Raw genomic sequence first — 27,850 nt, 5'->3', positions numbered from 1 at the left:
TAGTAATGAACCTGATTCGATGACCTTCAAGGTATTTGACCGCGATATTAAGTTTACTCGTGATGCATTCCATATTATTACTGGTTTGAAGTCTTATTCGTCGCTTGACATGAAAGGTTTAAATGAGAAAAAGAATATGCTTTTAAGAGTCTATTTCCCTGGAAAGGACAAAATTGAGTTGGCTGATTTGTATAGTTTTATTTCTAGTCGCCCACATGGTACAACTTCATCATTTCCTGGAAGTGATGATGATGCTTTGAAGTTGGCAACACTCTATTTTGTTGAGTCGGTTTTGATGGGGTCAGAGCAAATAATGAAAATTGTTGACGATGATACACTTTGCGCTTCCTTCAACTGGGGATCTCTTGCTTATGAGACGCTATTAAAATCATTGAAGAGTTTCTTGAAATCAAATGAGAATGATGTTCAGAAGGAGAAAGAGAAAGAAAAAGATATTGATAGCTACACTTTAGTTGGCTTTCCTTTTGCATTTTGTGTCTGGATTATGGAAGTACTTCCTATTTTCCAAGAAAAACAATTTGTGAACTTCAAAGAAGTTGGTTATCCTCGAATGTTATGTTATTCTGAAATGAAGTCTCCACAATTTGATGCTCTTTGTAGAAAATATTTCCATAATGAAAAAGTAAGTTAATGTAATTACTATCTCTTTTTTTGTTTATTTGTTTTAGTTATGTATACTTATGTTTAGTTTTTCTTATATAATAGATGTTTAAGTTGATTGAGGTGTCACCTTTTATTCCCGTGGAAGAAGAAGATACAGAGCCTCTTTGTGTGGAGGAGCCAGTTTCACAAGATCGAGGCTCAAGGTCTTCTTCCACACAATTTGACGAAGGCGTACTTAAGGAAATTGTTAGAGTATGTGTTTCTGCCTTTGAATAGTATTAGTTTTTTATTTGATTATTTCTTACTTACGAACACCTTTTTTTTATATTATGTTTTTTGATTCAGAGATTATCAGAGAGTTTTAAGAAGGATTTGCAAGCAGAAGTTACCAGAGTTAATCAGAAAATTGTTGTATCAGAAAAAAAGATTGAGAACGAAATCAAGGTAATTTTAGTTAGTCCAACTTTAGGATTTTGTGTCCTTAAATTTTGAACTTGGAATTGAAAGATAAGGACTTCTTGTCCTTAACTTTTGAACTTTGAAATAAAACTTAAAGTTTTGAACTTGGAATTCAAAGTTAAGGACTTCTTGTCCTTAACTTTTGAACTTGGAGTTCAAACTTAAGGATTGCATTTCCTTAAGTTTTGAACTTTAAGTTCAAACTTAAGGACTGCCTGTCCTTAAGTTTTAAACATGTCCTTCTCTTTGTAACTTAGTTGCTTTCTCAGGATTTAAAGAAAACTCTAGGATCAAAGCTTGATACTTTGATGAACATGTTTGGGAAAGCTGATCAGATGAACACAGATAGAGAATCTAGTGTTCCAATTAGAAAATATGGAGTTGATGATCATTGTCGTGCTACTGAGTGTACTGGCATATTCAACCAAGATACAAGTGGTGTTGAACGTGATGATATAGATGTGCATGCAGAGGGTCAGTATGAAAGAGAATTTAGAGATGCACATCTAGATGATGAAACTGAAAATGTTACTGATATTGGGAAAGGTTAGATATAGATTTTGATTTTTATTTTCTTTGAAATGTATATTCAATAGATTAATACATATAAACTATGCATGTGCATACATAAGTTTGTGGAGTGCCAGAGAAAATTTGTAGAGTTTGTGGATTGCAGTCACAGGAAGATTTAACAAGTCCATTGGGGACAAGTGTCAGCGAGATTGTATGCAAATGCTTAGAATGAACGTATGATCTCTCTACACCGCTGTCATACAAAGAAAAATTTGGAGTTCAAACTTGTGCCAGTCAAGGTTAGATAAAATTTTCATTATATATTATATCTTTATTTCATTATATATTGTATCTTTTGAAGCATCAAGCGAAGAAGCTGGAGTGCAGTATCAAGAGAAAACTGGACTACAATCTCAAGACATAGGCAGAAGTGAGATTGGTTCCAAATCTATAGATGCAACATATGATGATGATGATGTAGCTGGAATGATCTTGGATATTGTAAATGGTTAGGCAGTGCTTTTTTTAATTTTATATATGTTTGTTTTAATTAAAGATTATTAACATGTTAGCTGTTGTAAATATTTTTACAGAATCTTGTCAACAAGCATCTAAAGATCATGGTGAACAACTGCGAGATAAAGAAAATGTGGAATTACAAGAAAAAGAAAATGCTGCACGCAATATTTTAGCTGAGTTGTCTCTTGAAAAAACACAAGAAGGTACTGTGGAGAGACAAGTACTGATTGTGCCCTAATTATTATATGTACAATTGAAATTTTGTCTCTTCATTTGACCTGTTGCATAAAACTAATATGAATATGTATATATATATATATAGTGTCGCCAGTAGAGGAAAACAAAGAGGACACCAATGATGACGATCTTAACCAATATACAAGGAAAAGAAAGAGAGACAGTATTAGTTATGATGGTCCGTCATTTTCTCTTCTTATTCCTACTCCTCCAAGTATACAAATGGACATTTATGCGACTTTGACTATGGAGGGTGAAGGAAATGTTGAAGAAGAACTTGGTCGAGGTAAAAGGAACAAGAAGTTAAGCTGGCAGTTGAAATCTCCTTTTGATAAGGATGGAAAAGCAGTAAGTTCCAAGGCAGACAATCAAAATACTCTGAAGAGTTCAGGTTGGATAAAATCAACCTATACTCGTAGGTGTATTTTTCATTATGCCAAAGAAGATGAAAAATTAGTGAAGAAATTCATTGTGTGGTTGGAAAAGGAGAAAAGGAGAGGTCCCAAAAAAGAGTAAGTCTCTTAATATATTTCACTACATCCTTAACTTCTGTGATTGTAAGACTAATTTTAGGACTAATTGTCATTAACTTATAGATTCAAGTTTAAAACTTAAGGACTTCTTGTCCTTAAGTTTGAATTCAAAATTCATAAGCTAAGGACATGCAGTCCTTAAGTTTGAGTATCAAATTCAAAAGCTAAGGACACTTGGTCCTTAACTTATAGATTAAAGTTTTCAAAATTCTAACTTGACATTTTCAAAATTTTCAAGGGGACAAATTGATTTATATGCTGATGATAATAGTGTGAGGAAAAAACCATACAAATTGTATCATCAAAAAATCAGTAGCAAAATGTTTTTCCTTGAGCTTTCAGATAGCAAATTTGTTCTTGATGATAAGGTTAGATAATTCACAAGGCATTTATTTTTTCTATTATTAATTTATCATTTTTTCATTATTTTATGACTGATTTGTTATTGATTTGTTTTATTTTTTGCCTTTTTATGAAGCATATTGACATTGCTCTCTATTATCTGAGAAAGAAGAAATGCTACCACCCTCGCGATCATCCTTTTCGATGCACAACTACTGATGTTCTTTTTGATAATTATATGGAACTTGTGTATAAAGATTTCAGTGAAGATGCTAGTGATGAGTTTTGGTGTGCTGGTGATAATCAATTATTTCTGACACCATATGTGTGGGGGGACAGCCGTAGATGTGAAATTGCTTGGACTGAGGTTGACAAAATCTTTTTTCCATGTCGGCTTCCTTCATAAGATGATGAAGCTGTGACACACTTTTTGTTGGGAGTATTGGACTTGAATCAAAAAAAGATTGATGTATATGATTCCATATACAATGAGCCATATGAAGCAGGAATGAACTACATGCAAATGTATGCACGCATGATCCCCCATTTGCTAAAATTCTCACAGTTTGACAAAAATCACAAGTCTTTTGGGAATGTCTTCAACAAATTTGATATACAGTGGCAAAGATCACCACACCAAACTGGATCGTACGTGTTGTTATTTGTTATATTATTTATATGTACTTAAGATTTATTGTTTAATTCACTGCATATCTTACATTTCTCTTAGGACTGATTGTGGTGCATTCCTGATCAAATTTGCCGAGTTGCTGATGATTGGAAAGGACGTGCAACAATTCCAACCCGAAGACATAAAAGACTTTCGAAAAGAACTTGCTACAAATCTTTGGGCACATGGTGAATGGAAAAGAAATTCTGGTTATGATACTCCACCAGAAAATGTTGGTGATGATTATGAGAGTGAAAATGAAACATTCTGTCCAAAGGAGTTGTAAAGAAATTGTGGTGTTATTTTGTATAAAATTGCTGTAAAGGTGACATCTGAATTATGCCAGTTTAGGATAGTTCTGAAATATTCTGTAAATTTGTGAAAAGGCACTTATATTTTGTTTTGTTGGCATAGCGTAATTTTTTGTAACAGCTATGCAAAATTACAATTTCAAAAGTTATGTCAAGGTATTTTGTTATTTATTTCGTTGTTTCTCTCAACTGTTGATTTGTCCATTGAGTTTGTTAGTATTTGTTCATGACTAAGTGTAAGTGAACTTCAAATTCAAAGTTAAGGACCAAATGTCCTTAACTTTTGAACTTGAAATTCAAAGTTAAGGACCGACAGTCCTTAAGTTTTGAACATGGGACTATAACTTAAGGACCTCATGTCCTTAACTTTTGAACTTGTATTTCAAACTTAAGGACTCCTGTAGTTAATGACAAACAGTCCTCAAGTTTTTAACATGGGACTATAACTTAAGGACCTATGTCCTTAACGTTTGAACTTAAAATTCAAAGTTAAGGACAGACAGTCCTCAAGTTTTTAACATGGGACTATAACTTAAGGACCTCATGTCCTTAACGTTTGAACTTAAAATTTAAAGTTAAGGACAGACAGTCCTAAAGTTTTTAACATAGGACTATAACTTAAGGACCTCATGTCCTTAACTTTTGAACTTGTATTTCAAACTTAAGAACTCCTGTAGTTAATGACAAACAATCCTCAAGTTTTTAACATGGGACTATAACTTAAGGACCTCATATCCTTAACTTTTGAACTTGAAATTCAAAGTTAAGGATAGACAGTCCTTAAGTTTTTAACATGGGACTATAACTTAAGGACCTCATGTCCTTAACTTTTGAACTTGAAATTCAAAGTTAAGGACAGACAGTCATTACGTTTTTAATATGGGACTATAACTTAAGGACCTCATGTCCTTAACGTTTGAACTTAAAATTCAAAGTTAAGGATAGACAGTCCTTAAGTTTTTAACATGGGACTATAACTTAAGGACCTCATGTCCTTAACTTTTGAACTTGAAATTCAAAGTTAAGGACAGACAGTCATTACGTTTTCAAAATTGCAAGTTGAACTTACTGACTCCTGTTATAACTTTTAATTGTTGAACTCAAAAGAAATTAATAGAACGTAACAAGATATAAATATTGAAAATCTAGGCATCCGCTCAAATTAGAATAATAATGAATACAATCTATAGCAAAAACTTAAAAGAGTCGATAAACATAAGTGTATATTTCTACTCTTCTCTATGCTTTCTTGAAAATGGATGGAGTGCTGGAGAATATATACAAGATGTTCTATTATGACCAATTCTTCTGCAACGACCACATTTGAATGTTATTTTTGATGGCTCGGTAGCAGGAATATGCCTTTTCTTTTGCCTTCTACCCGGTGGCACTTTGAAATCTGGAGGTTTAACAATTTGTGACTTAACACTCTCTGGTACAATCCAAGAATCAGTATGTCCTACAAGATGTATTTGTCTTTCATATGTTTTCAGCCAAGATTCCTTTAAGTACCAGTGCGAACAAAAGTCGGACTTATTGATGTTTCTCTTCTCGATAGCTGCAATTGCATGTATGCATGGTAATTCATCAAGTTGAAATTGAAAACAATCACATGTTCTTTTGTTTAAGTCCACCAAGAAAGTTATTCCTTCTTCTTCAACTCTAGAACGCCATGAATCAACAGGGAAGACCTTCAATGTTGAAAAATTATAAGTGAGTACATTATGTTAAAAAATGTTAAAATCATAATATAAACATAAAACATAATACTTACGTTCAAAGTAAATGCTAAATCTATTCTGTTCTTCAATTCCTCCTCTACCCAACAAGAAACATCATAAAATGTTCCTTCTGCTTTATTTCTTCTTTCATAAAACCAATGTTGTAGCTTCACTTGAATGAAATCCATCATTCTTAGTATAGGCAGCTCCCTTGCTTCTAATAGCACTGAATTCATCGACTCAACTATGTTTGTTGTGAGCATGTCATATCTTCGTTGTGGACTACAAGAACGTGCCCATCTTTCCGGTGGTTCTTCCATCAAGTAGTCATAAGTTTTCTTATCTACATTTGCAATATCTGACATGTATATGTCAAATTCTTTACGCCTGTATACTCTTGAAGCACTTTGGAAAAGTTTTATGACCTCACTTTTCACCTTTCTTCGCTTTAGGTTCTGCTCCAAATGATAGATGCAAATCCCATGATGGCTTTCAGGATATACCTTTACAATGCCATTTGCAATAGCTTGATGCCTGTCTGATAAAAAAATCAAATTCTCACGGCTCCCAATTGCATTGCGAAGCTGACTAAAGTACCACTCATAGGAATTGTTGTTTTCAGATTCTGCTATTCCAAAGGCTAATGGGAAAATTTGGTTATTTGCATCTTTTGAAACTGAAATCATTAAAAGACCACGATATTTTGACTTCAAAAAAAGTCGCATCAATAGCAATCACTGGTCTACAATGATTCCAACCAGCTATCGATGATCCATATGTGTAAAACATATAAAGAAACCTGAAAATACAATATAAAACAAGGTTAAAATACCCGAAGTTTAGGACAGTCAGTCCTTAACTTACATTTACAAGTTATAAAGTTAAGGACATGTTGTCCTTAACTTTGAAATACAAGTTCAAAAGTTAAGGACATGAGGTCCTTAAGTTATAGTCCCATGTTAAAAACTTAAGGACTGTCTGTCCTTAACTTTAAATTTTAAGTTCAAACGTTAAGGACATGAGGTCCTTAAGTTATAGTCCCATGTTAAAAACTTGAGGACTATCTGTCCTTAACTTTGAATTTTAAGTTCAAATGTTAAAGACATGAGGTCCTTAAGTTATAGTCCCATGTTAAAAACTTGAGGACTGTTTGTCATTAACTACAGGAGTCCTTAAGTTTGAAATACAAGTTCAAAAGTTAAGGACATGAGGTCCTTAAGTTATAGTCCCATGTTCAAAACTTAAGGACTGTCGGTCCTTAACTTTGAATTTCAAGTTCAAAAGTTAAGGACATTTGGTCCTTAACTTTGAATTTGAAGTTCACTTACACTTAGTCATGAACAAATACTAACAAACTCAATGGACAAATCAACAGTTGAGAGAAACAACGAAATAAATAACAAAATGCCTTGACATAACTTTTGAAATTGTAATTTTGCATAGCTGTTACAAAAAATTACGCTATGCCAACAAAACAAAATATAAGTGCCTTTTCACAAATTTACAGAATATTTCAGAACTATCCTAAACTGGCATAATTCAGATGTCACCTTTACAACAATTTTATACAAAATAACACCACAATTTCTTTATAACTCCTTTGGACAGAATGTTTCATTTTCACTCTCATAATCATCACCAAAATTTTCTGGTGGAGTATCATAACCAGAATTTCTTTTCCATTCACCATGTGCCCAAAGATTTGCAGCAAGTTCTTTTCGAAAGTCTTTTATGTCTTCGGGTTGGAATTGTTGCACGTCCTTTCCAATCATCAGCAACTCGACAAATTTGATCAGGAATGCACCACAATCAGTCCTAAGAGAAATGTAAGATATGCAGTGAATTAAACAATAAATCTTAAGTACATATAAATAATATAACAAATAACAACACGTACGATCCAGTTTGGTGTGGTGATCTTTGCCACTGTATATCAAATTTGTTGAAGACATTCCCAAAAGACTTGTGATTTTTGTCAAACTGTGAGAACTTTAGCAAATGGGGGATCATGCGTGCATACATTTGCATGTAGTTCATTCCTGCTTCATATGACTCATTGTATATGGAATCATATACATCAATCTTTTTTTGATTCAAGTCCAATACTCCCAACAAAAAGTGTGTCACAGCTTCATCATCTTCTGAAGGAAGCCGACATGGAAAAAAGATTTTGTCAACCTCAGTCCATGCAATTCCACATCTACGGCTGTCCCCCCACACATATGGTGTCAGAAATAACTGATTATCACCAACACACCAAAACTCATCACTAACATCTTCACTGAAATCTTTATACACAAATGCCATATAATTATCAAAAAGAACATCAGTAGTTGTGCATCGAAAAGGATGATCGCGAGGGTGGTAGCATTCCTTCTTTCTCAGATAATAGAGAGCAATGTCAATATGCTTCATAAAAAGGCAAAAAATAAAACAAATCAATAACAAATCAGTCATAAAATAATGAAAAAATGATAAATTAATAATAGAAAAAATAAATGCCTTGTGAATTATCTAACCTTATCATCAAGAACATATTTGCTATCTGAAAGCTCAAGGAAAAATATTTTGCTACTGATTTTTTGATGATACAATTTGTATGGTTTTTTCCTCACACTATTATCATCAGCATATAAATCAATTTGTCCCCTGAAAATTTTGAAAATGTCAAGTTAGAATTTTGAAAACTTTAATTTATAAGCTAAGGACCAAGTGTCCTTAGCTTTTGAATTTGATACTCAAACTTAAGGACTGCATGTCCTTAGCTTATGAATTTTGAATTCAAACGTAAGTACAAGAAGTCCTTAAGTTTTAAACTTGAATCTATAAGTTAAGGATAGTTAGTCCTAAAATTAGTCTTACAATCACAGAAGTTAAGGATGTAGTGAAACACATTAAGAGACTTACTCTTTTTTGCGACCTCTCCTTTTCTCCTTGCCCAACCACACAATGAATTTCTTCACTAATTTTTCATCTTCTTTGGCATAATGAAAAATACACCTACTATTATAGGTTGATTTTATCCAACCTGAACTCTTCAGAGTATTTTGATTGTCTGCCTTGGAACTTACTGCTTTTCCTTCCTTATCATAAGGAGATTTCAACTGCCAGCTTAACTTCTTGTTCCTTTTACCTCGACCAAGTTTTTCTTCAATATTCCCTTCACCCTCCATAGTCAAAGTCGCATCAATGTCCATTTGTATACTTGGAGGAGTAGGAGTAAGAAGAGAAAATGACGGACCATCATAAACAATACTGTCTCTCTTTCTTTTCCTTGTATATTGGTTAAGATCGTCATCATTGGTGTCCTCTTTGTTTTCCTCTGCTGGCGACACTATATATATATATATATACATATTCATATTAGTTTTCTGCAACAGGTCAAATGAAGAGACAAAATTTCAATTGTACATATAATAATTAGGGCGCAATCAGTACCTGTCTTCTCCACAGTACCTTCTTGTGTTTTTTCAAGAGACAACTCAGCTAAAATATTGCGTGCAACATTTTCTTTTTCTTGCAATTCCACATTTTCTTTATCTTCAGTTGTTCACCATGATCTTTAGATGCTTGTTGACAAGATTCTGCAAAAATATTTATAACATCTAACATGTTAATGATCTTTAATTAAAATAAATATATATAAAATTAAAAAAGCACTGCCTAACCATTTGCAATATCCAAGATCATTCTAACTACATCATCATCATCACATGTTGCATCTATAGATTTGGAACCAATCTCACTTCTGCCTATGTCTTGAGATTGTAGTCCAGTTTTCTCTTGATACTGCACTCCAGCTTCTTCGATTGATGCTTCAAAAGATACAATATATAATGAAATAAAGATACAATATATAATGAAAATTTTATCTAACCTTGACTGGCACAAGTTTGAACTCCAAATTTTTCTTTGTATGACAGCGGTGTAGAGAGATCATACGTTCCTTCTAAGCATTTGCATACAATCTCGCTGACACTTGTCCCTAATGGACTTGTTAAATCCTCCTGTGACTGCAATCCACAAACTCTACAAATTTTCTCTGGCACTTTACAAACTTCTGTATGCACATGCATAGTTTATATGTATTAATATATTGAATATACATTTCAATGAAAATAAAAATTAAAATCTATATCTAACCTTTCCCAATATCAGTAACATTTTCAGTTTCATCATCTAGATGTGCATCTCTAAATTCTCTTTCATACTGACCCTCTGCATGCACATCCATATCATCACGTTCAACACCACTTGTATCTTGGTTGAATATGCCAGTACGCTCAGTAGCACGACAATGATCATCAACTCCATATTTTCTAATTGGAACACTAGATTCTGTATCTGTGTTCATCTGATCAGCTTTCCCAAACATGTTCATCAAAGTATCAAGCTTTGATCCTAGAGGTTTCTTTAAATCCTGAGAAAGTAACTAAGTTACAAAGAGAAGGACATGTTTAAAACTTAAGGACAAGCAGTCCTTAAGCTTGAACTTAAAGTTCAAAACTTAAGGAAATGCAATCCTTACGTTTGAACTCCAAGTTCAAAAGTTAAGGACAAGAAGTCCTTAACTTTGAATTCCAAGTTCAAAACTTAAGGACATGATGTCCTTAAGTTTCATTTCAAAGTTCAAAAGTTAAGGACAAAAAGTCCTTATCTTTCAATTCCAAGTTCAAAATTTAAGGACACAAAATCCTAAAGTTGGACTAACTGAAATTACCTTGATTTCGTTCTCAATCTTTTTTCTGATACAACAATTTTCTGATTAACTCTGGTAACTTCTGCTTGCAAATCCTTCTTAAAACTCTCTGATAATCTCTGAATCAAAAAACATAATATAAAAAAAGGTGTTCGTAAGCAAGAAATAATCAAATAAAAAACTAATACTATTCAAAGGCAGAAACACATACTCTAACAATTTCCTTAAGTACGCCTTCGTCAAATTGTGTGGAAGAAGACCTTGAGCCTCGATCTTGTGAAACTGGCTCCTCCACACAAAGAGGCTCTGTATCTTCTTCTTCCACGAGAATAAAGGGCGACACCTCAATCAACTTAAACACCTATTATATAAGAAAAACTAAACATAAGTATACATAACTAAAACAAATAAACAAAAAAAGAGATAGTAATTACATTAACTTACTTTTTCATTATGGAAATATTTTCTACAAAGAGCATCAAATTGTGGAGACTTCATTTCAGAATAACATAACATTCGAGGATAACCAACTTCTTTGAATTTCACAAATTGTTTCTCTTGGAAAATAGGAAGTACTTCCATAATCCAGACACAAAAAGCAAAAGAAATGCCAACTAAAGTGTAGCTATCAATATCTTTTTATTTCTCTTTCTCCTTCTGAACATCATTCTCATTTGATTTCAAGCAACTCTTTAATGATTTTAATAGCGTCTCATAAGCAAGAGAGCCCCAGTTGAAGGAAGCACAAAGTGCATCATCGTCAACAATTTTCATTATTTGCTCCGACACATTCCTATTTTTCCTCTTGCCCATCAAAACTGACTCAACAAAATAGAGTGTTGTCAACTTCAAAGCATCATCATCACTGCCAGCAAATGATGAAGTTGTACCATGTGGACGACTAGAAATAAAACTATACAAATCAGCTAACTCAATTTTGTCCTTTCCAGGGAAATAGACTCTTAAAAGCCTATTCTCTTTCTCATTTAAACCTTTCATGTCAAGCGACGAATAAGACTTCAAACCAGTAATAATATGGAATGCATTACGAGTAAACTTAATATCGCGGTCAAATACCTTGAAGGTCATCGAATCAGGTTCATTACTAACAATTTCAGAAAGCAATACACAGTGCATAAGTTTACCCGAGAACTTCACACTTTGTAATCTGAAGAAGTTGCCAAAAATACTTTCCCTCAATTTCTTCCATTGGCTATTCGACAGAAAACTTTTAATTGTTTCCTTATATTGAAAATCTCCTTTCCAATATACCAGAAAATTACGCCAATCGCCAAAATCAAACAAATGATCGCCTTCCATTATAACACTAGAAAAGAAGGAAAAACAAACAAAGATTAGGACTTAACTTAAAATTTCAAGTTTAAAAGTTAAACAAATACAATCCTTAACTTTAAATTTTAAGTGCAAACGTTAAAGAAATACAGTCCTTAACTTATACTTTCAACTTCCAAAGTTAAGGACACTTAGTCCTTAACTTCAAGTTTCATGTGCAAAAGTTAAGGACAATAAGTCCTTAACTTTAAATTGTAAATGCAAAGGTTAAGGAAATACAGTCCTTAACTTATACTTTCAACATCCAAAGTTAAGGACACTTAGTCCTTAACTTCAAGTTTCATGTGCAAAAGTTAAGGACAATCAGTCCTTAACTTTAAATTGTAAGTGCATAGGTTAAGGAAATACAATCCTTAACATATACTTTCAACATCCAAAGTTAAGGACACTTTGTCCTTAACTTCAAGTTTCATGTGCAAAAGTTAAGGACAATCAGTCCTTAACTTTGAATTCCAACTACAAAATTTAATGTCGTTTCTTCCTTACATTTAATAAATACAGTTAACTGAAAATTCATAATCACAGTAAGCTTATGAATTTCTACGACTATTTTTATGAAATATACCTACATAATCAAATATATTGAATCAACCACAAACACATTTCAAATTTCACACACTAAAAATTTATCAAAAACAGAATTACACAAAATATACTACACTAAATCAACATATAATGCTAATTTTTGAAATTTCACACATACTTCACACGACATTGAACCAACTTACAAATAAAGAAAAACGAAAATGCATAAAAAAAATATATTACCAGTCGCGATTGACAGAAGATGAAGGAGCAGAAGTTTAACTGAGATTAAAGTTTGCATACGAGGAAGATGAAGAAGTGCAGAACTCTGAACGAATGAAATAAGGGTTTTCGTCGATTTTGGGATTATACAAGAAATAGAGAAAGGGTAATTGTGTCTTTTCCCCCTTAGTAGTGGCTATTTTTTATAAGCATTTTAAATAGTGGATAAAAATTAAATACACCCTTATTTAGTGGCTACTACACGCCATTTTTACTAAAATTTTCGAGAGTTGTCCTTTTTTGTAACGGGCTACTTTCATTAATAGCACACTATTAAAAACATAATACAAAAGATTAGTATTAATTAATGATTAACAAATATGGCAGTAAAATATTTATACATATAGCAGATTTAATTCAATTCAAATTAGCAAGAATCAAGATGTTTAAAAAAAAAGCAATCCTAGTATTTAATATCTTTCCCAATTTTTTCTCTCCATTCCATAACATGTTTATGTTTTCATTAGAAACCAATCAATTCCATAACATATTTTTTCCTTTCCATATATGAACCTTTTTATATAATGCAATGTAGATACATCTTTATATTCTGATGAAATAAAATACATATTTTTACGAAAAAATTATAATGTATGTTTGTCGTATATATACATTATAAATCATGTACTTTTTTTTATAGGAAAATTCATGTATATATGCATAGGTTGTTTATATACATTTTTATATTTAAATATATATCATCGATCCATTCCATAATAATGTTTTTCTATTTTTATACATGGACCTTTTTATTCAACTTAATCCTCGAAAAATTATATATCTGTATATTCCAATGAAATAAAATACATATATTTCGTGAAAAAAATATATGTATGTGGTATATTATAAATCGTGTGTTTTTCAGAAAAAATATGTATATATGCATATGTTATTTATACACATATTTATATTTAAATAGATATAATATACGTATATAAACAACATATGCATATATAACATGCATATTTGTATAAATAATTCGAATATAAGTAATATATGTGACATACTTTTTTCTTCTATATACATATTAAGCATGTTAATATTTTAGATTAAATTTTATGTAAGGTATATGCTAGCAATATACTTTGAATAATATCAATATAATAATGTATTATGCTATATATATATATATGACATACTGATGGAATATTTACATTGTAAATTGTCACAATATATTATACTTGAAATATATTAAATGTATATTTTGAGTTAAAATAAAATTGTACAGAAAAATTTTAAAACTCAAAAAATAAAAAAAAATACTAAAATTCTCATTGTGCAGAAGGAATTATTTTTGAGATATTCTTCTTTCAGAATCTTTAATATATTTGGGTAAGTATTATTTATGGAAGAAAAACAAGAAATTATAGAAGAGTGGGGGAAAAGGAAATGTAGTAAAAAGTGTATTAATGTAGAGGGATCCCTTGGTTAATGGAGTTATCAATGTGAAAGTGCTAAAAAGTAATAAAAATATGTTGTTTTTGGAATGAACAAAGCCTACTATCATTTATGAGAATAGTTTTTAAAAAGGGATCAAGCATATAAAAATTTGCATTCTTCTTTCTATTACAAGCAAACTGATAATCTTGTAAGAAAATGGTATACTACGATCTAAAATTTTGTAAGTTATTATAAATATTAAACCGTAGTTTAATGTTTATGAGCAAACTTAAACCATAGTCTATATTGTCCATGAGACATAATTTTTTAAGGCTATATTTATGCTACTTCTTAAAATAAGAATACAATTTAAACTATGACCAAAATTGGACATTTGTGTAAATCAGCCGACAATATTATTAAGGAAGTTTCCTTATTTGAATGAATATTGACTTTTCCAGGCATAAAAGATGAATATAGATGACAAAATAAAACAATATATGATGAAATAGGGTTACCAAGGGGATTAGTAATTAAGAAAAAAATAATTAGGAAAAAAGAAGACATATTGAGATGCAAATTTTAAAAAGTATTACATAAAAATTAATAAAGTAGTCTTCTACATTAAAAAAATCTTATGATGGCCATACGAAATTCTCAATGGGCATATCCTATGGTAAGCCAAGAAAATTCAATACTCCCCTTGTCTTAATTTTATATAATATTTATTCTTTTAATATGTTTAAAAAAGACTGGTAATTTTTATATTTAAAAATAATTTAATTTAAAATTTTTATTTACTCTTAATGAGATCATTTACAGCCACAAAATGTCTATGTCTTGGTTTTAGGGGGAATTTGCCTCTATACCTGCTTTTGGATCACGTTTTAACTTGTGTCCGCTTTGCGAAAAAAATTACAAATGTACCTACTTTTTCGCGTAACTTCAGCATACGGGGCTGAAGTAGCAAAGACAATCACGCAAAACTTCAGCATTCTAGTAGATGAGCCTGAAGTAGCAAAGGCAGTGCTGAAGTTTTTTTTGTCCTGGATAAGATGCTGAAGTTATTTAGTTCATTTGTAAAAACTTCAGCACTAAAATAGCTGAAGTTTTTTTGTCCTGGATTCATTAGTTTTGTCATAAAGCTTTTTCAAAAACTTCAGCAGAAGATGCTGAAGTTATTTAGTTCATTTGTAAAAACTTCAGCACTAAATAAGCTGAAGTTTTTTTGTCTTAGATAAGCTTTTTCAAAAACTTCACCAGAAGATGTTGAAGTTATTTAGTTCATTTGTAAAAAACTTTAGCACTATATAAACTGAAGTTGAATCCATAAGACCATAAGCAAAAAACTTTATAAAGTAATTGTAGTGAATAGTATTTTGTTTGTTGTGCAGTAAAAGGAATCTGGCCACGAAGTTTAACTTTTGGTCACTACGAAACAGAAAAGTATTTAATTATCGAATTGTAGTTCATTTTAAATCTTATGTTACAACCAGTACAATATTATGGCAAGTGCTCTTTGGTGTATGAGTTGCAGTCTAAGCAAATGATGGATCTTTTTTACAGTTTTCATCATTTGCAAATTAAGGCAAACTCTCCTGGCCTATCTTTAGGCAGTGTTGGTGTAAGTTGCTGACTGCAACTCATGCATATCACTAAGCTCTTTTTTTTGAAAGAGAATGTAATCGGATTCCGTCGATGTTGGGGTTCTGTATATGACAGAATGAAAATTTCTCTTAAGATGGTGGTAGTATTAGAGAATTAATCATAGTGCCTTTCAGTTGTTAATAGAAGAAGAAGAACAAAACAAAGGAGGAGAAGGAAGAGGAGAAATGAGCTGAAATTGTTTAAAAATTAGGTACAAGTTAATTTTTTTTAAAAATGGGTATATATTAAATGATGACGACTAAAGATGATACTTGTGCAATTTTTAGTGGTTTTAGATCATAATTTCAAAAATCTTTCTTTTTTAAAGTCTATGCGTAATCAAACATACTCACATAAATTATGACAAATTGAATACTTAACAATATCATGAGAAAATATTTTAAGATGAATAGAAACTTTAAAGAATATATTTATTCAAGCCAGCAAAATAAATAGACAAGGTCGTGTAGTTATCATTCGTCTATGAATTTGTTGGAAAAATTTACACTTAAATTTTGAAAAAAATTATTAAAAAGTGAGAAGTTAAAAAAAATATATATATAAAAGAAAAGCACTTGCTAACATACCAACTTTGGTGGCCACTTCTCTTTTGACATTAAACTTTAGGACCAATTTCCATATTCCCTTTGACCCCTCGTGCTCATCCCCACCTAATCCACTTCCCCACTTGATTTCACTTTTTCTCCATATGTTAATATATTTCATTCTCCTGCAAAAAAATTGTATTATAGCTTTAAATAATTTCCCACTTAAAAAAAATATCCTACTTTATTATGTTTGCTCCTTTTGGGCCGAGGGTCTTTCGGAAATAACTTCCTCCCGAAGAAGCAAAGCTTCAACGCTCGCCAAGATAATAAAGACATCATTATGAGAAGTTTCGAATACCGATTAGTTAAATCAAATAAACAATATTGTATTGATAGTGGGAGATACAATATAAAATTTCTCCTTCTCCACCAACCGTTTTGACCTAAGGGTCTGAGGAACAAACAACTCAAAGAGCAACAAATTTTATACGGTCAGATCTTTATGTAATAATCATATATGTAATAATATTTTATTATAACAGCTAAATTTTTTTGAAATCAATTTTCTATATTATATTATAATATATATTTTATAAAACAACATTTTAGTATAAGAACGCAAAATTATAAAAGTATACAAAATTGTTATAGAAAAGTTTGATGGTATATTAATCCCGGGGATACCAATACTATGTGACTCGCATTGCCCACCAACCTTTTGAGCATACTGCCACTTGTGATCTGCTTTCACGCAACCCCAACCTTGACTACTCATTATTGGTTTCTCATTTCTTATTTAAAATTAAAAAATACAACCCCCCAAAACCCAAGAAAAAGCTTTTATCATATCTCCATTTTCTTGATCTTAGCTTTAATGGAGTCACCATCAATTTCACAAGAACTTGATAATGAGCTTCAAACAGAAGTTCTTTCTCCTTCTTCATCTATGGCTGACACAATTATAAAACCTATTTCAAGAACAACTGTTAATTTTGTTATGGGGAAACATCGTATGGCTGCTGCCATTGCTTCTCTCGATCAGCAAATTCACTTTATTCAGGTCTTCATTTTTTTAATATTTTCTTTTATAGTTGATAAGGCATGATTTTTGTGTTGATGAAATATAGAACAATATTTATCTTTCTACTAAGTCGGGCAGATAAACCAAATCATTGTCGGTGTTTATTATTTGATTGAGCACGATGTGGTCTGTTAGATGATATAAGCTCTTACCCTTTTAGAAATATCCTTTCTTCTTCTTTTTTAATTTATTTAAATTATATATATTGATTGGTTAAAGATTTTTTCATTGCAACTTAATTTGTAATATTAGATTAGTTAACACTTTCATCGGGTTATTGATTAATGTTGATCATAATACCATTTGTAATTATTTTACTAAGTTACCTGATTGAGCTTTATACGCTGATCAAAGTATAAAACATAAGCTACTTATTATTATTATTATTATTATTATTATTATTATTATTATTATTATTATTATTATTATTGTTGTTGTTGTTGTTGTTGTTGTTGTTGTTGTTGTTGTTGGTTATTATTTGAGTTTGAAGTTAGGTGTTGTAAATTCATATTGCAGGAAGAAATGGAGCAGCTTGAATCATATGGAGAGGCCTCCGTAGTCTGCAAAGAGTAAGTTTTAGATTATTCATTTCTACATCGCTTTTTTTCTTATACAGCCAAACTTCTCTATAATAACCTTTGTTCTGATATTTTTTGGCTATTATAGTGAGGTGCTATTATAAATGATATATATTATAACATAATATAAAAATCGATTCCAAAAAATTGTGGCTTTTATAATTGAATGGTGGTTAACTAGTTATATAGAGATATTGTTATAGAGATGTATGACTGTATTAACAATCTGGAACATCATAAGAAGATATGTAAATTATTTGTAAGTATTAACAATCTGGAACATCATAAGAAGATATGTAAATTATTTGTAAAAGTGAGTTACGCAAAAATGTACAAAATAAAGATTTATCTCGGCTATTTTCTGAATTTCTTTTTAAAATTATTTCCTTGTATTCTCTTTTATTCTTTCTTTCCCTTCCAAATTCCTTCATGTATTTTGTAAATTTTTTTCCTTATTTTATTAATAAAAAGTGATTATCATATACATGGATTTTTAAAATGAAATAAACTATCTTAAATTTATTATCTCAAAATTATAAGAAAAAATCTTAAGTTGAGTCTGCTTTTTATTATTGTTATTTTTTTATTGCAGATTTCTTTCAATTGTAGAATCCAAACCAGATGCTCTGCTTCCAGTGTAAGAATTATCACAAATTTACACTTTTTATGAGTTTTAATTTTTCAATTCGTATTTTCTATTTCAGCTGCCTCCATAAGCAAATATAACACTATTTTCTTATTGACCATTTTTCAAAATAATGACAAATTTTATAATTGAGAATGATTTAAATTTAAGCTTCTCATTTTGTCTTTAATGGGAAGTTATTATAGCCATAAATTTTTATATGTTTGTACTACAAGTTTCAAATCTTATTGCTATACAAATTTTATAGTATATCTAGTATTATAAAATTTAAAAAGGTGTTTTATTTCTAGACTTTGAAGACATAGGCCATCACATAAATTACAAAAGAAGAATCAACCTAAATAGCTGTTTACCCAACCACTTAAAGCAACTATAATTGATGAATGTATAATATGTGTATAATCTACGTATAATTTGTGTATGACCGTGCCTAATTAATGAATAATCTATATATACCGGTTAGAAAAAATAAACAGTAAATCCGACCGGCTATTTGTGTAAAGATACCAAAAGGACCCCTAAAGAGATTCAATGGGTCTCCATAGTGTCTTGTAAATTAAGCCAACTTTTCTAATCACTGTTTTTGTAGCTAGTAGTGTTTAGTTAGTTCTTCATTTTGCAATTTCTTAGATTATATTCGATAAAATATGTTTAGTTTTGGTTAATAAAATTGATTCCAAAAATATTAATTTAGATGAAGTTGAAATAAGACCAACGAAATGTAAACCCCCCGTTTTAATTCTATTTTTCCAAGAGTGGAATATTAGTGCTACAACCTCCCACAATAATTTTTTTCTTCAAACGGAGTGTCAGTAGGCATCGTTCATATGGATAATGAACCCGTCCTTCTATTCTTATTTGCTTAAATATCAAACTTTATCGGGATTATTAACGAAAGTTATAATGGAGTGATAAGTATTATTTTTCAACGGTGTCGAGTTCGATTCTTAGGTATAAAATTACCTTTGTAAGGGAGCATTTTACCTTCAATGTGGGACTTTCCAATGCGAATTCGAATTTAGTCGGACCCCAATGAGTACAACATAGAATGAAAAACCAAAAAGAAAATAGACTTTGTCGTGACTCCCTACAAGAAATAACATTGTTATATTTGTGTCATTTCTTTTTTTGGTTTCACATCTGGTGTACTTTACCTACATTGGAACCCGACTATATTCGAATTCACGCCGAGTAGGGCCCTATCTAGGGGAAGCGCTCCTTACCAAAGATTTTTCCAACTCATAACTCGAACCCGAAATCTCTAATTAAGAAAAGAACAGCCCCATCAGCTGCACCACATTTTTTGGTGTTTTTTTTGTGTCATTTCACCTATAAATTTAGACATCATTTCAACCATAATGGTATTCCTCTTTTGGGCTTCACAGAGTTTGAAAGCGTGGTGGATGGAAAACAATAGCTTATAGCTTTCTTGGACTAGCTTTTCCAAGGCCAAAAGCAAATTTTTCAAGAGTTTTTTTTTAAAAGTTAAAGTGTTTGGCTAAGTTTTTAGAAGAAAGAAAAGCTTTTGAGCAGAAGTAGAAGCGGAAAAAATAGCTGCTTCCCAAAACCACTTTTGAGAAAAATACACTTAGAACACTTTTTACAAGTTTGGCTAAATATTAATTGCTGCTCAAAAGTGTTTTTCAAATTAATTAACCAAACATATAAACTGCTTCTCACCAACTATTTCTAAAAAAACACTTTTGAAAAAAAATGCTTCAAAATAAGCTAATTTTAGAAGCTTGGCCAAACATGCTATTAGATTATATATGACCTTTCACAAAGAAATTATGGTTTCGTTATGAGCAATTAGGGGAAAAAAGTTATTTTGAACAACAACATCAATTGCTTCGAGATGAAATTTCCTCATTTCTCTTGCTTAGTTTACAAATGAAAAGAAGAAAGACATACGTAGCACAGAGATCTTCAAATTCTACTTTATTTTTGAAGTTTGACTTAAATATCTCTAATTTTAACATAAAATAGTAATCACTATCTAAAAAAGTTATGTGACACAACTAATAAAAAAGACTAGTAGTCCCAAGGGCTTTGGTCTAGTATTAAGAATACAATACGTAATGTGTGAGTTAGATGCACGCTGCAAGTTTGAACCTCCTGGAAACAAAACTTGATAGGGAAATTATTGCATGTAGTGTGTTCTTATAAGTGAAAGGAGACCGGAAGCGAAACTCGTAAAAAATTAGAAAAAAATAAAAGATAAGTAAGGACAAGAAACGAGTGACGATAATATACTTAAACCTGAAGAAGATACAATTAGAGTGAAATAATTAAACTAGGTGACAGAGCCGATCATATAAATAAGATGCAATAAAATAAATTAGGTGGCTTAGCCAATCATAATGTTGGAGTAATATAATATAAACTTGATTGTTATTAAAATTGAAAACTTGATATTACAAGCTAAAAACTTATAATAGTATACTAGAGCGAGTAAGCTTTAACCAATTTTAGAGAGAGGGAGAGAATTCTTTCTCAAGTGGTAGTGTAATGTAGTATGTTTTACTTTTACAAGTGATAGAGGAGGCTATTTATAGCCAAAAACTAAAAATTACTTAGTATTTTTTATCATTGATGTTGTCATTAGGAGTAAGTGCTTGCTGATGTCATGGATGATATCAGCTGTGATGTCAATATGTTGTCATGCTGATATAATCCATGATTATTTTCTCAGAAAATTATATCGGGGTCTTCTAATGATGATGATGATGATTTTTCAAACGAAGCTGCTTGACATTGTTGACCTAGAATTTGTGTCTTGATTTGGTAGAGAATTTTTTCTATTTGCTGGATAAAATCAAGTTTGCTGCTGGAATTAGCTAGTTGTGCAGTTGCAATAGATTTCTGCTGTAAAAATGAAATTTGGGCAGAATCCATTATGGCCAGATATTGTGGATTAGTCAAAAATCACTTGTCTATTACTGGGACATATACTTCAGACGGATCTCAATTTTTGTACCATTTACAGTGGTCTTGGGGGGTTAACCACGGTAGTCCTTTGTGTCCTTCTTGTTTGTGGAAGAAAAACTTCTGGGAGTAGATCCACAGGATGTAAAATATGTGGGAAAATTAGAGTATGAGTATTTGTTGCTCACTAGAATACCTGTGGCAAAAATAGTCATATTCATTTTTTACTGGCGAAAGGATAATTTCAACCTTATGACCGTAAGCATAGCCACCACTGATGCATAAACCACTGAGGGAATTCAGAAGTTAATAGTTTATCCCGGAGGATAAACCATGAATATTTTTCAAGTTGGTTTTGGAAGGTGAAAGCATTCATTCACACTGCTTGGTAGTCATAATAATTATAAAATTATGGTCCAAAAGATTGAGAAGCTTTTAGTATTTAGCTGGATGTGTTCCCTATTCTTTTGGTGAGATTATTTTGTTAATCTACACTGTGATATGTGTGACATATGACTGGGTTTACTTATATTTGTGAGGTTTAAATAAACAGGATTTGGTATCTGTGAGAATGAACTTATAATATTTTTGGGTATAGTTTGGAGTTTTTTTATATGGAATTGGCTAAAGGGCTAAGTATTTATTTAGCTACCTCTTGGGGATTGGAATGCCAGAATTCTGGTTCAATTTTAACAAATGGGTAAACTCTTTCATTCTTAATGTAAGTGGGTTCCTCGGAGGTGCCTTTGCTTGAAAAAATAGGTTGTAGCACTGATGAGGAAAGTGCTTGATTGGGTGCCGAATGCACCGCGCTTGTATTTTGTGTGGGATGTCAGATAGACATCCAGTGCGTGCAATGGGGCATTTAGCCTCTACTGATTTTTGTGTGGTGCTTTTAGCAACCACATGACGTGAGGAGTCTGTGTGGCTTTGGGCCGCCACGAGGTTGAAAAGAAGATGCGTGGCTTTGTGGCGCCACATTCGAACAATAATTTTGATACAATTGATATTGATCTCTCAGTTATTTTCTGAAAAAGTCCAGGCATGGTTATTTGATTTTTGAATCCAATGAATTAGCGCCAATGGATGAATTCTTCATCCGACCAAGGAGAAAGCATGGTTTGGCTTAGATGAGTTTGAGCTTGTTGAGATTCTTTTTCCTCAACCAAGTCTGTCCACTTTTTTGAAATGAAAATTGTAATGAGCTCTGAATTTTCTAAGAGATAAGCTTGGGGAACTCCGCTCATAGCATAATCTGATGGTTTTCTATATTTGGCTGGCTTGGTCCAATTGTGTCTTTTGAGGGTTGGTTGGAGGTAACTGAAATGATTTGTTGTTGGGATGCAACATCTGTTTGGGACTGTTTGGGTACTGCTTCTGTCATATTTTCCTCCAGTGGAGGAAGAGCAGGTATTTGAGTATCCAAAAATTCTGTCTTTGTTTTCCTAGGCATTTTATCTTCCCTCAAAAATTCTCGGGGTAAGAAAATCTGAAATACAGTTTAAGCTCCTTGAAGTTGGAGAAAGGAAGAAATTTTTGTGAGGGGAAGAAAAAGGGTGGAAGAAAGCCATAGTCATATTTGCAAGTAATTAGGTGAAAAATTTATTGATCCATGTGTTCATAAATCTAAGTTTATTGATCCATAAATTCCACATAACAACAAGTTAAAAATAAGAATAATAATCCTTACTTCCTTCCATGGCTCTGATACTAAAGGGAGCTTAAACTGTATTTCAGATTGTTTTATTCTAGAATTTTTGCAAGGGAGATAAAATGCTTAGGAAAAAAAAGACAGAAATTTCGGATACTCAAATATCTGCTCTTCCTCTGCCAGAGGGAAATATGACTGAATCAATACCTAAACAATCCCAAACAGATGTTGTATCCTAATGAAAAATCATTTTAGTTGCCTCCAAGCAACCCTCAAAAGACACAACCGGACCAAGCTAGCCTAAACCATGAGCGGGGTTCCTCAAGCTTATTTCTTAGAAAATTCATAGCCCATTCTATTTCCAATCCAGAGAAATGGGCAGACCGAGTTGAGAAAGAAGAATCTCAACAAGCTCAAACTCAACTAGCCCAGACTATGTCTTTTCCTTGGTCAAATGAAGGATTTATGCGCCAACTCATGGGATTCAAAGATCAAATGACCATGTTTGGCCTTTTTAGAAAATAACTGAGAGATCAATATCAATTGTATCAAAATTATTGTTCTAATAAGGCGGCACAAATCCAAGCATCTTCTTCCAACCTCGTGGCGGCCCAAAGCCATACAACTTTCTCATATTCCGTGGTTGCTAAAAGCACCACACAAAAATCAGTGGAGGCTAAAAGCCCCATTGCACGCACTAGATGTCTATCCAACATCCCACAAAACAAAAACATGGTGCATTCGACACCAGTGCCATAATCTATTTCTTCATGCAAAGGCTCCTACTCCGAGGAACCCACTTATATTAAGAATGAAAGTGTCTAACCACTTATTCAAATTGAACCAGAATTCTTAAATTCCAATCCCCAAGAGGTAGCTAAGCAAATACTTACCCTTTAACCAATTTCATACAAAAAAACTCCTAACTATACTAAAAAATACTATGAGTTCATTCTTACATACACCAAATCTTGTTTATTTAAACCCTAAAAAGATAAGAAGACACAATCATATGTCATACATACTACGGTGTGGATTAAAAAAATATTCTCACCAAAAGAATGCGGAACATATCTAGCTAAATACAAAAAGGTTTCTCAACCTTTTGATCCACAATTTTATAATTATTATGACTACCACGTAGCGTGAATGAATGCTTTCACCTTCCAAAACCAACTAGGAAAATATTCATGGTTTATCCTCCAGGATAAACAATTAACCTCTGAATTCCCTCAGTGATTTATGCATCAGTGGTGGCCTGCTTACGGTCATAAGGTTGAAGTTCTCCCTTTGCCAGTAAAACAAGGATATGACTATTTTTGCCACAGATTTTCTAGTGAGCAACAAATACCCACACTCCTCTAGTTTTCTCACAAATTTCACATTTCGTAGATCTACTCCCAGAATTTTTTCTTCCACAAACTAGGACACAAAAGACTATCATGGTTAGATCTCCAAGGCCACTACAAGTGGTACAAAAATTGGGATCCATCTGAAGCATATTACCCAGCATAGACAAGTGGTTTTTGGCTAATCCACAATATCTAGCCATAACAGATGCTGCCCAATTTTTATTTTTGTAGCAGAAATCTATTGCAGCTGCACAATTAGCCAATTCCAGCAGCAAACTTAATTTTATCCAGTAAATGAAAAAAGTGCTTCACCAAGTCAAGATACAAATTCCAGGTCAATAATATCAAGCATCTTCGTCTGAACAATCATCATCATCAGAAAACCCCGATATAATTTTATGAGAAAATAATCAGGGATTACTTCAGTATGACAAAATATTGACAACACAATTGGCATCATTCACGATATCAACAAGCACTTACTTCTAATGACATCATCAATAACATTAGGAAACGCTATCTTATTTTAGTTTTTGACTATAAATATTTCCCCCTATCACTTGTAAAAATACAATACATTACACTATCACTTGAGAAAGAATTTTTTTCCCTCTCTCTCTCTAGAATTGGTTAGAGCTTACTCCCTCTAGCATACTGATAAGTGTGGATTTTAACCACTTGCTAGTACCTTCTTGCTTTAATTTTAGTCCGAAAGTGTTGATTCTTGTTCCTAAACTGATGAAATTGTGCAAATTATAGGCTTGTTGGAGGATGGGACCTTAACGAACGATTCTAACTTAAAAAAGGAGTATTCAGGCTCAAAAAGGCAAGAAAGAGTACATCAGGCTAAAGTGCGGTCCGCAGAAATACACATGCGAACGCAGAGAAGACACCTGAGCCTTGGAGGAGTTTAAACAAGTGTGGTCCGCGCACCAAATTATGCGACCGCAAAAGCTGGTCACACTGACATTATTGGAAAAGTTCAAAGAAGGTGCAAGAAGACCAAGTATGAAGCCTCGCTAAAGTGCGGTTTGTAGATGAAAAAATGCAGCCGTAGTCGCTGAAGTGCAGCAACAGATGGAATAGTACAGCTGCAGAAATCCTCCAACTGAAGAAGAGAAGAAAAGTGCGGACTGCACATGGAATTGTGCTGCCGCAAAACCTCCCGAAGGGCATTTTTGTCAGCGAATTTCAGGGCACTATAAATAGACAGGAAACACTTTTTAGAAGTTTTGTATTGTAAGCATCTGTAGTAGTTATCTTTTATCCTTCTGGAAAAGTAGTGAAAAATATTGGTGAAGAATCATTAGTTTTATCAATTAATCTTAATTGTGACCCAACTCTAATGTGTAAACCTTATGAGTTATTAAATTCAGTTCTTGTTTATAATTGAGTATTTATTATTTAGCCTTGTTTATGCATTATTTCTAGAATTAATAGTTACAAACAATGATTCATTCCTATTTGACTTGGTTCTTACTTGAGAAAGAGAGACTTAGTCTAGGAAAACTTGGCTAACAAGGAATTGGGCTAGTTAAGGTTTTGGCTAGTCTAATTAAAGGGTTTGAACTAGAGATAGAGAAAACCTGACTTGAACTCATATCAACTGTTTGAATTAATACCCAATTGGACTTGAGAAAGCCAATTTGGGCATAACCACTATATATCTGAGAAGTATTGAGTGGGTACTTGAGAATTGAAATTTATAGTACACCCCGATCAACAAAACAAACATTAACGTGATTTACCCATTAGGTTGGCACCTAGGCGAAAGTTACATCCCTAGGCTTTTCCCAATTGATTAAAATATAAAAAATAATTATTCTCTTTCTAGTTAATTGCAATTAGTTTAAATTTCTTAGTTTTAATTAGGAAAACAAACACCCTTTGTTTGGAAGCGCAATTGGGTTGTTTCACGTACTCTCATCAAGTATCTACCCTATCACCCTACACAAACTCCTTGATGAATTCGACCCCGACTCTTGTTGGGTACTATAATACATCAACGGCTGTTCTCACTCACTATTGAGTGCGGATTGTTCGTAGATTACATACTATTATAAGTTTTTGAATTGTAATATCAATTTCAGTTTCAATAACAATCAAGTTTATTTATATTACTCTTGCATTATGGTTGGCTAAGCCACCTAATTTATTTTATTGTATTTTATTTATATGGTCGGCTCTGCCGCCTAGTTTATTTATTGCACTTTAACTGTATCTTCTGTAGATTTAATTATATTATCATCACTCGCGTCCTATCGTTGCTTCTCTTTTATTTCCCCCCTAATCTTTTAGGGGCTTCACTTTCGGTCCCCTTGGTGTGTGCGTGTGCGTATGGTTAATCTCTTACGAAATATATATTTTTAGTCGCTCCAAAAAATAATAGGTTTTGTATATGTGTATTATGTATAAAAAGTATACATATTTATATATTTTTTGACTAATGAAAGTAATTAGTTCAAACGACCGATTGATTTTGTATTTTATACTTATTTTCTTGGTAGGCAATTGTTGAAGTTAAATTTCTTAATATGATATTTAAGTGAAGATAAGTAGAGGGATGAAATTTCAAACCGTCCAAACGAAATAAAATGTTGGTTTGCTTTTGCAGGACAAAAGGCCCATCAGATGTTAAGTGGGATAGATGGTTTCAAGGAGCCAATGGGTCAAGACGTAACAAACGATGGATTTGAATTCCCTTTTCACCAAAAAAACCAAAGAAATTAAGGAAACCATTTGGATTTTTCTTTTTATATACATACAATCAGATATTTTTATTTGTATATGTGCTTTTTATAATGTTGTATCAGGTGTCATGTTAAAAGATAAGTGAGAAAAAACTACCCTAGGGGCCAACATTACTCAAATTGGTCCTTACAATATTATACTAAAGTGCGGGTGAAAATTAAAAAATAGTCAGATTTACAAGTGGTAATTGAAAATAACCACAATTTTAAAAGTAATCGAAATTTAGTCACTTTTTATGTAAAGATAAATCTGAACGATAATACTGTTCAAAATCCAAAAAATATTCTAGCATATTATACTGGAGTTCCAATTTTTTATATGTGAACTTCCGGCATAATATATTGGAGTTCCAACATAATATACTGGTCCAACATAATATGCTGGAAGTTCATACACTGGTGCTCCAATCTCCAGTATATTATGCTGGAATTTTCGTGTGCTGGAGTTCCAGCATAATATGCTTGAAGTTCATACACAGGTGCAGCAATCTCCGGTATATTATG

The 27,850-nt window shown here is 32.1% G+C and overlaps 3 protein-coding genes across 4 annotated transcripts; 1 reads left to right on the top strand and 2 right to left on the bottom strand.

Annotated features, from left to right (window-relative positions):
* Nucleotides 1-5,437: 5,437 nt before the first annotated feature.
* Nucleotides 5,438-6,615, bottom strand: LOC142180701 (uncharacterized). The gene is made up of 3 exons (XM_075252753.1): nucleotides 5,983-6,615; nucleotides 5,878-5,899; nucleotides 5,438-5,766 (listed from the first exon to the last, which is right to left on the bottom strand). Exons 1-3 carry the CDS (start codon nucleotides 6,613-6,615, stop codon nucleotides 5,438-5,440), a joined length of 984 nt encoding a protein of 327 aa, XP_075108854.1.
* Nucleotides 6,616-11,267: 4,652 nt separating this feature from the next.
* On the bottom strand, nucleotides 11,268-11,948 carry LOC142180700 (uncharacterized). Its single transcript, XM_075252752.1, has one exon. The coding sequence runs from the start codon at nucleotides 11,946-11,948 to the stop codon at nucleotides 11,268-11,270; it is 681 nt and encodes a 226-aa protein (XP_075108853.1).
* Nucleotides 11,949-17,069: 5,121 nt separating this feature from the next.
* Nucleotides 17,070-27,506, top strand: LOC107828312 (guanine nucleotide-binding protein subunit gamma 2-like). 2 transcript variants are annotated; one of them, XM_016655590.2, is made up of 4 exons: nucleotides 17,070-17,423; nucleotides 17,961-18,013; nucleotides 18,615-18,659; nucleotides 25,356-25,982. In XM_016655590.2, exons 1-4 carry the CDS (start codon nucleotides 17,238-17,240, stop codon nucleotides 25,390-25,392), a joined length of 321 nt encoding a protein of 106 aa, XP_016511076.1. In that variant the 5' UTR covers nucleotides 17,070-17,237; the 3' UTR covers nucleotides 25,393-25,982. The 2 variants fall into 2 exon arrangements, with proteins under 2 accessions (XP_016511076.1, XP_016511075.1); XM_016655589.2 differs by lacking the exon at nucleotides 25,356-25,982 and adding an exon at nucleotides 27,211-27,506 and having other exon boundaries at nucleotides 17,071-17,423.
* Nucleotides 27,507-27,850: the final 344 nt, after the last annotated feature.

Source organism: Nicotiana tabacum, chromosome 5 (genome assembly GCF_000715075.1).
Source record: "Nicotiana tabacum cultivar K326 chromosome 5, ASM71507v2, whole genome shotgun sequence".
Classification (NCBI taxonomy): Eukaryota; Viridiplantae; Streptophyta; class Magnoliopsida; order Solanales; family Solanaceae; genus Nicotiana; species Nicotiana tabacum.
This window is presented reverse-complemented; position numbering and strand designations above follow the sequence as displayed.

Bases quoted from the DNA above. Each gene is read 5' to 3' on its own strand.
- LOC142180701 (XM_075252753.1), bottom strand. From the start codon at position 6,615: ATGATTTCAGTTTCAAAAGATGCAAATAACCAAATTTTCCCATTAGCC. The intron at 5,900-5,982 runs GTAAGTATTATG...TCAACATTGAAG, and splicing joins ATTTAGCATTTACTTTGAAC to GTCTTCCCTGTTGATTCATG. The intron at 5,767-5,877 runs GTTCTAGAGTTG...ATGCAATTGCAG, and splicing joins CTTCCCTGTTGATTCATGGC to CTATCGAGAAGAGAAACATC.
- LOC142180700 (XM_075252752.1), bottom strand. From the start codon at position 11,948: ATGGAAGGCGATCATTTGTTTGATTTTGGCGATTGGCGTAATTTTCTG.
- LOC107828312 (XM_016655589.2), top strand. From the start codon at position 17,238: ATGGAGTCACCATCAATTTCACAAGAACTTGATAATGAGCTTCAAACA. The intron at 17,424-17,960 runs GTCTTCATTTTT...TTCATATTGCAG, and splicing joins AGCAAATTCACTTTATTCAG to GAAGAAATGGAGCAGCTTGA. The intron at 18,660-27,210 runs GTAAGAATTATC...TTGCTTTTGCAG, and splicing joins CCAGATGCTCTGCTTCCAGT to GACAAAAGGCCCATCAGATG.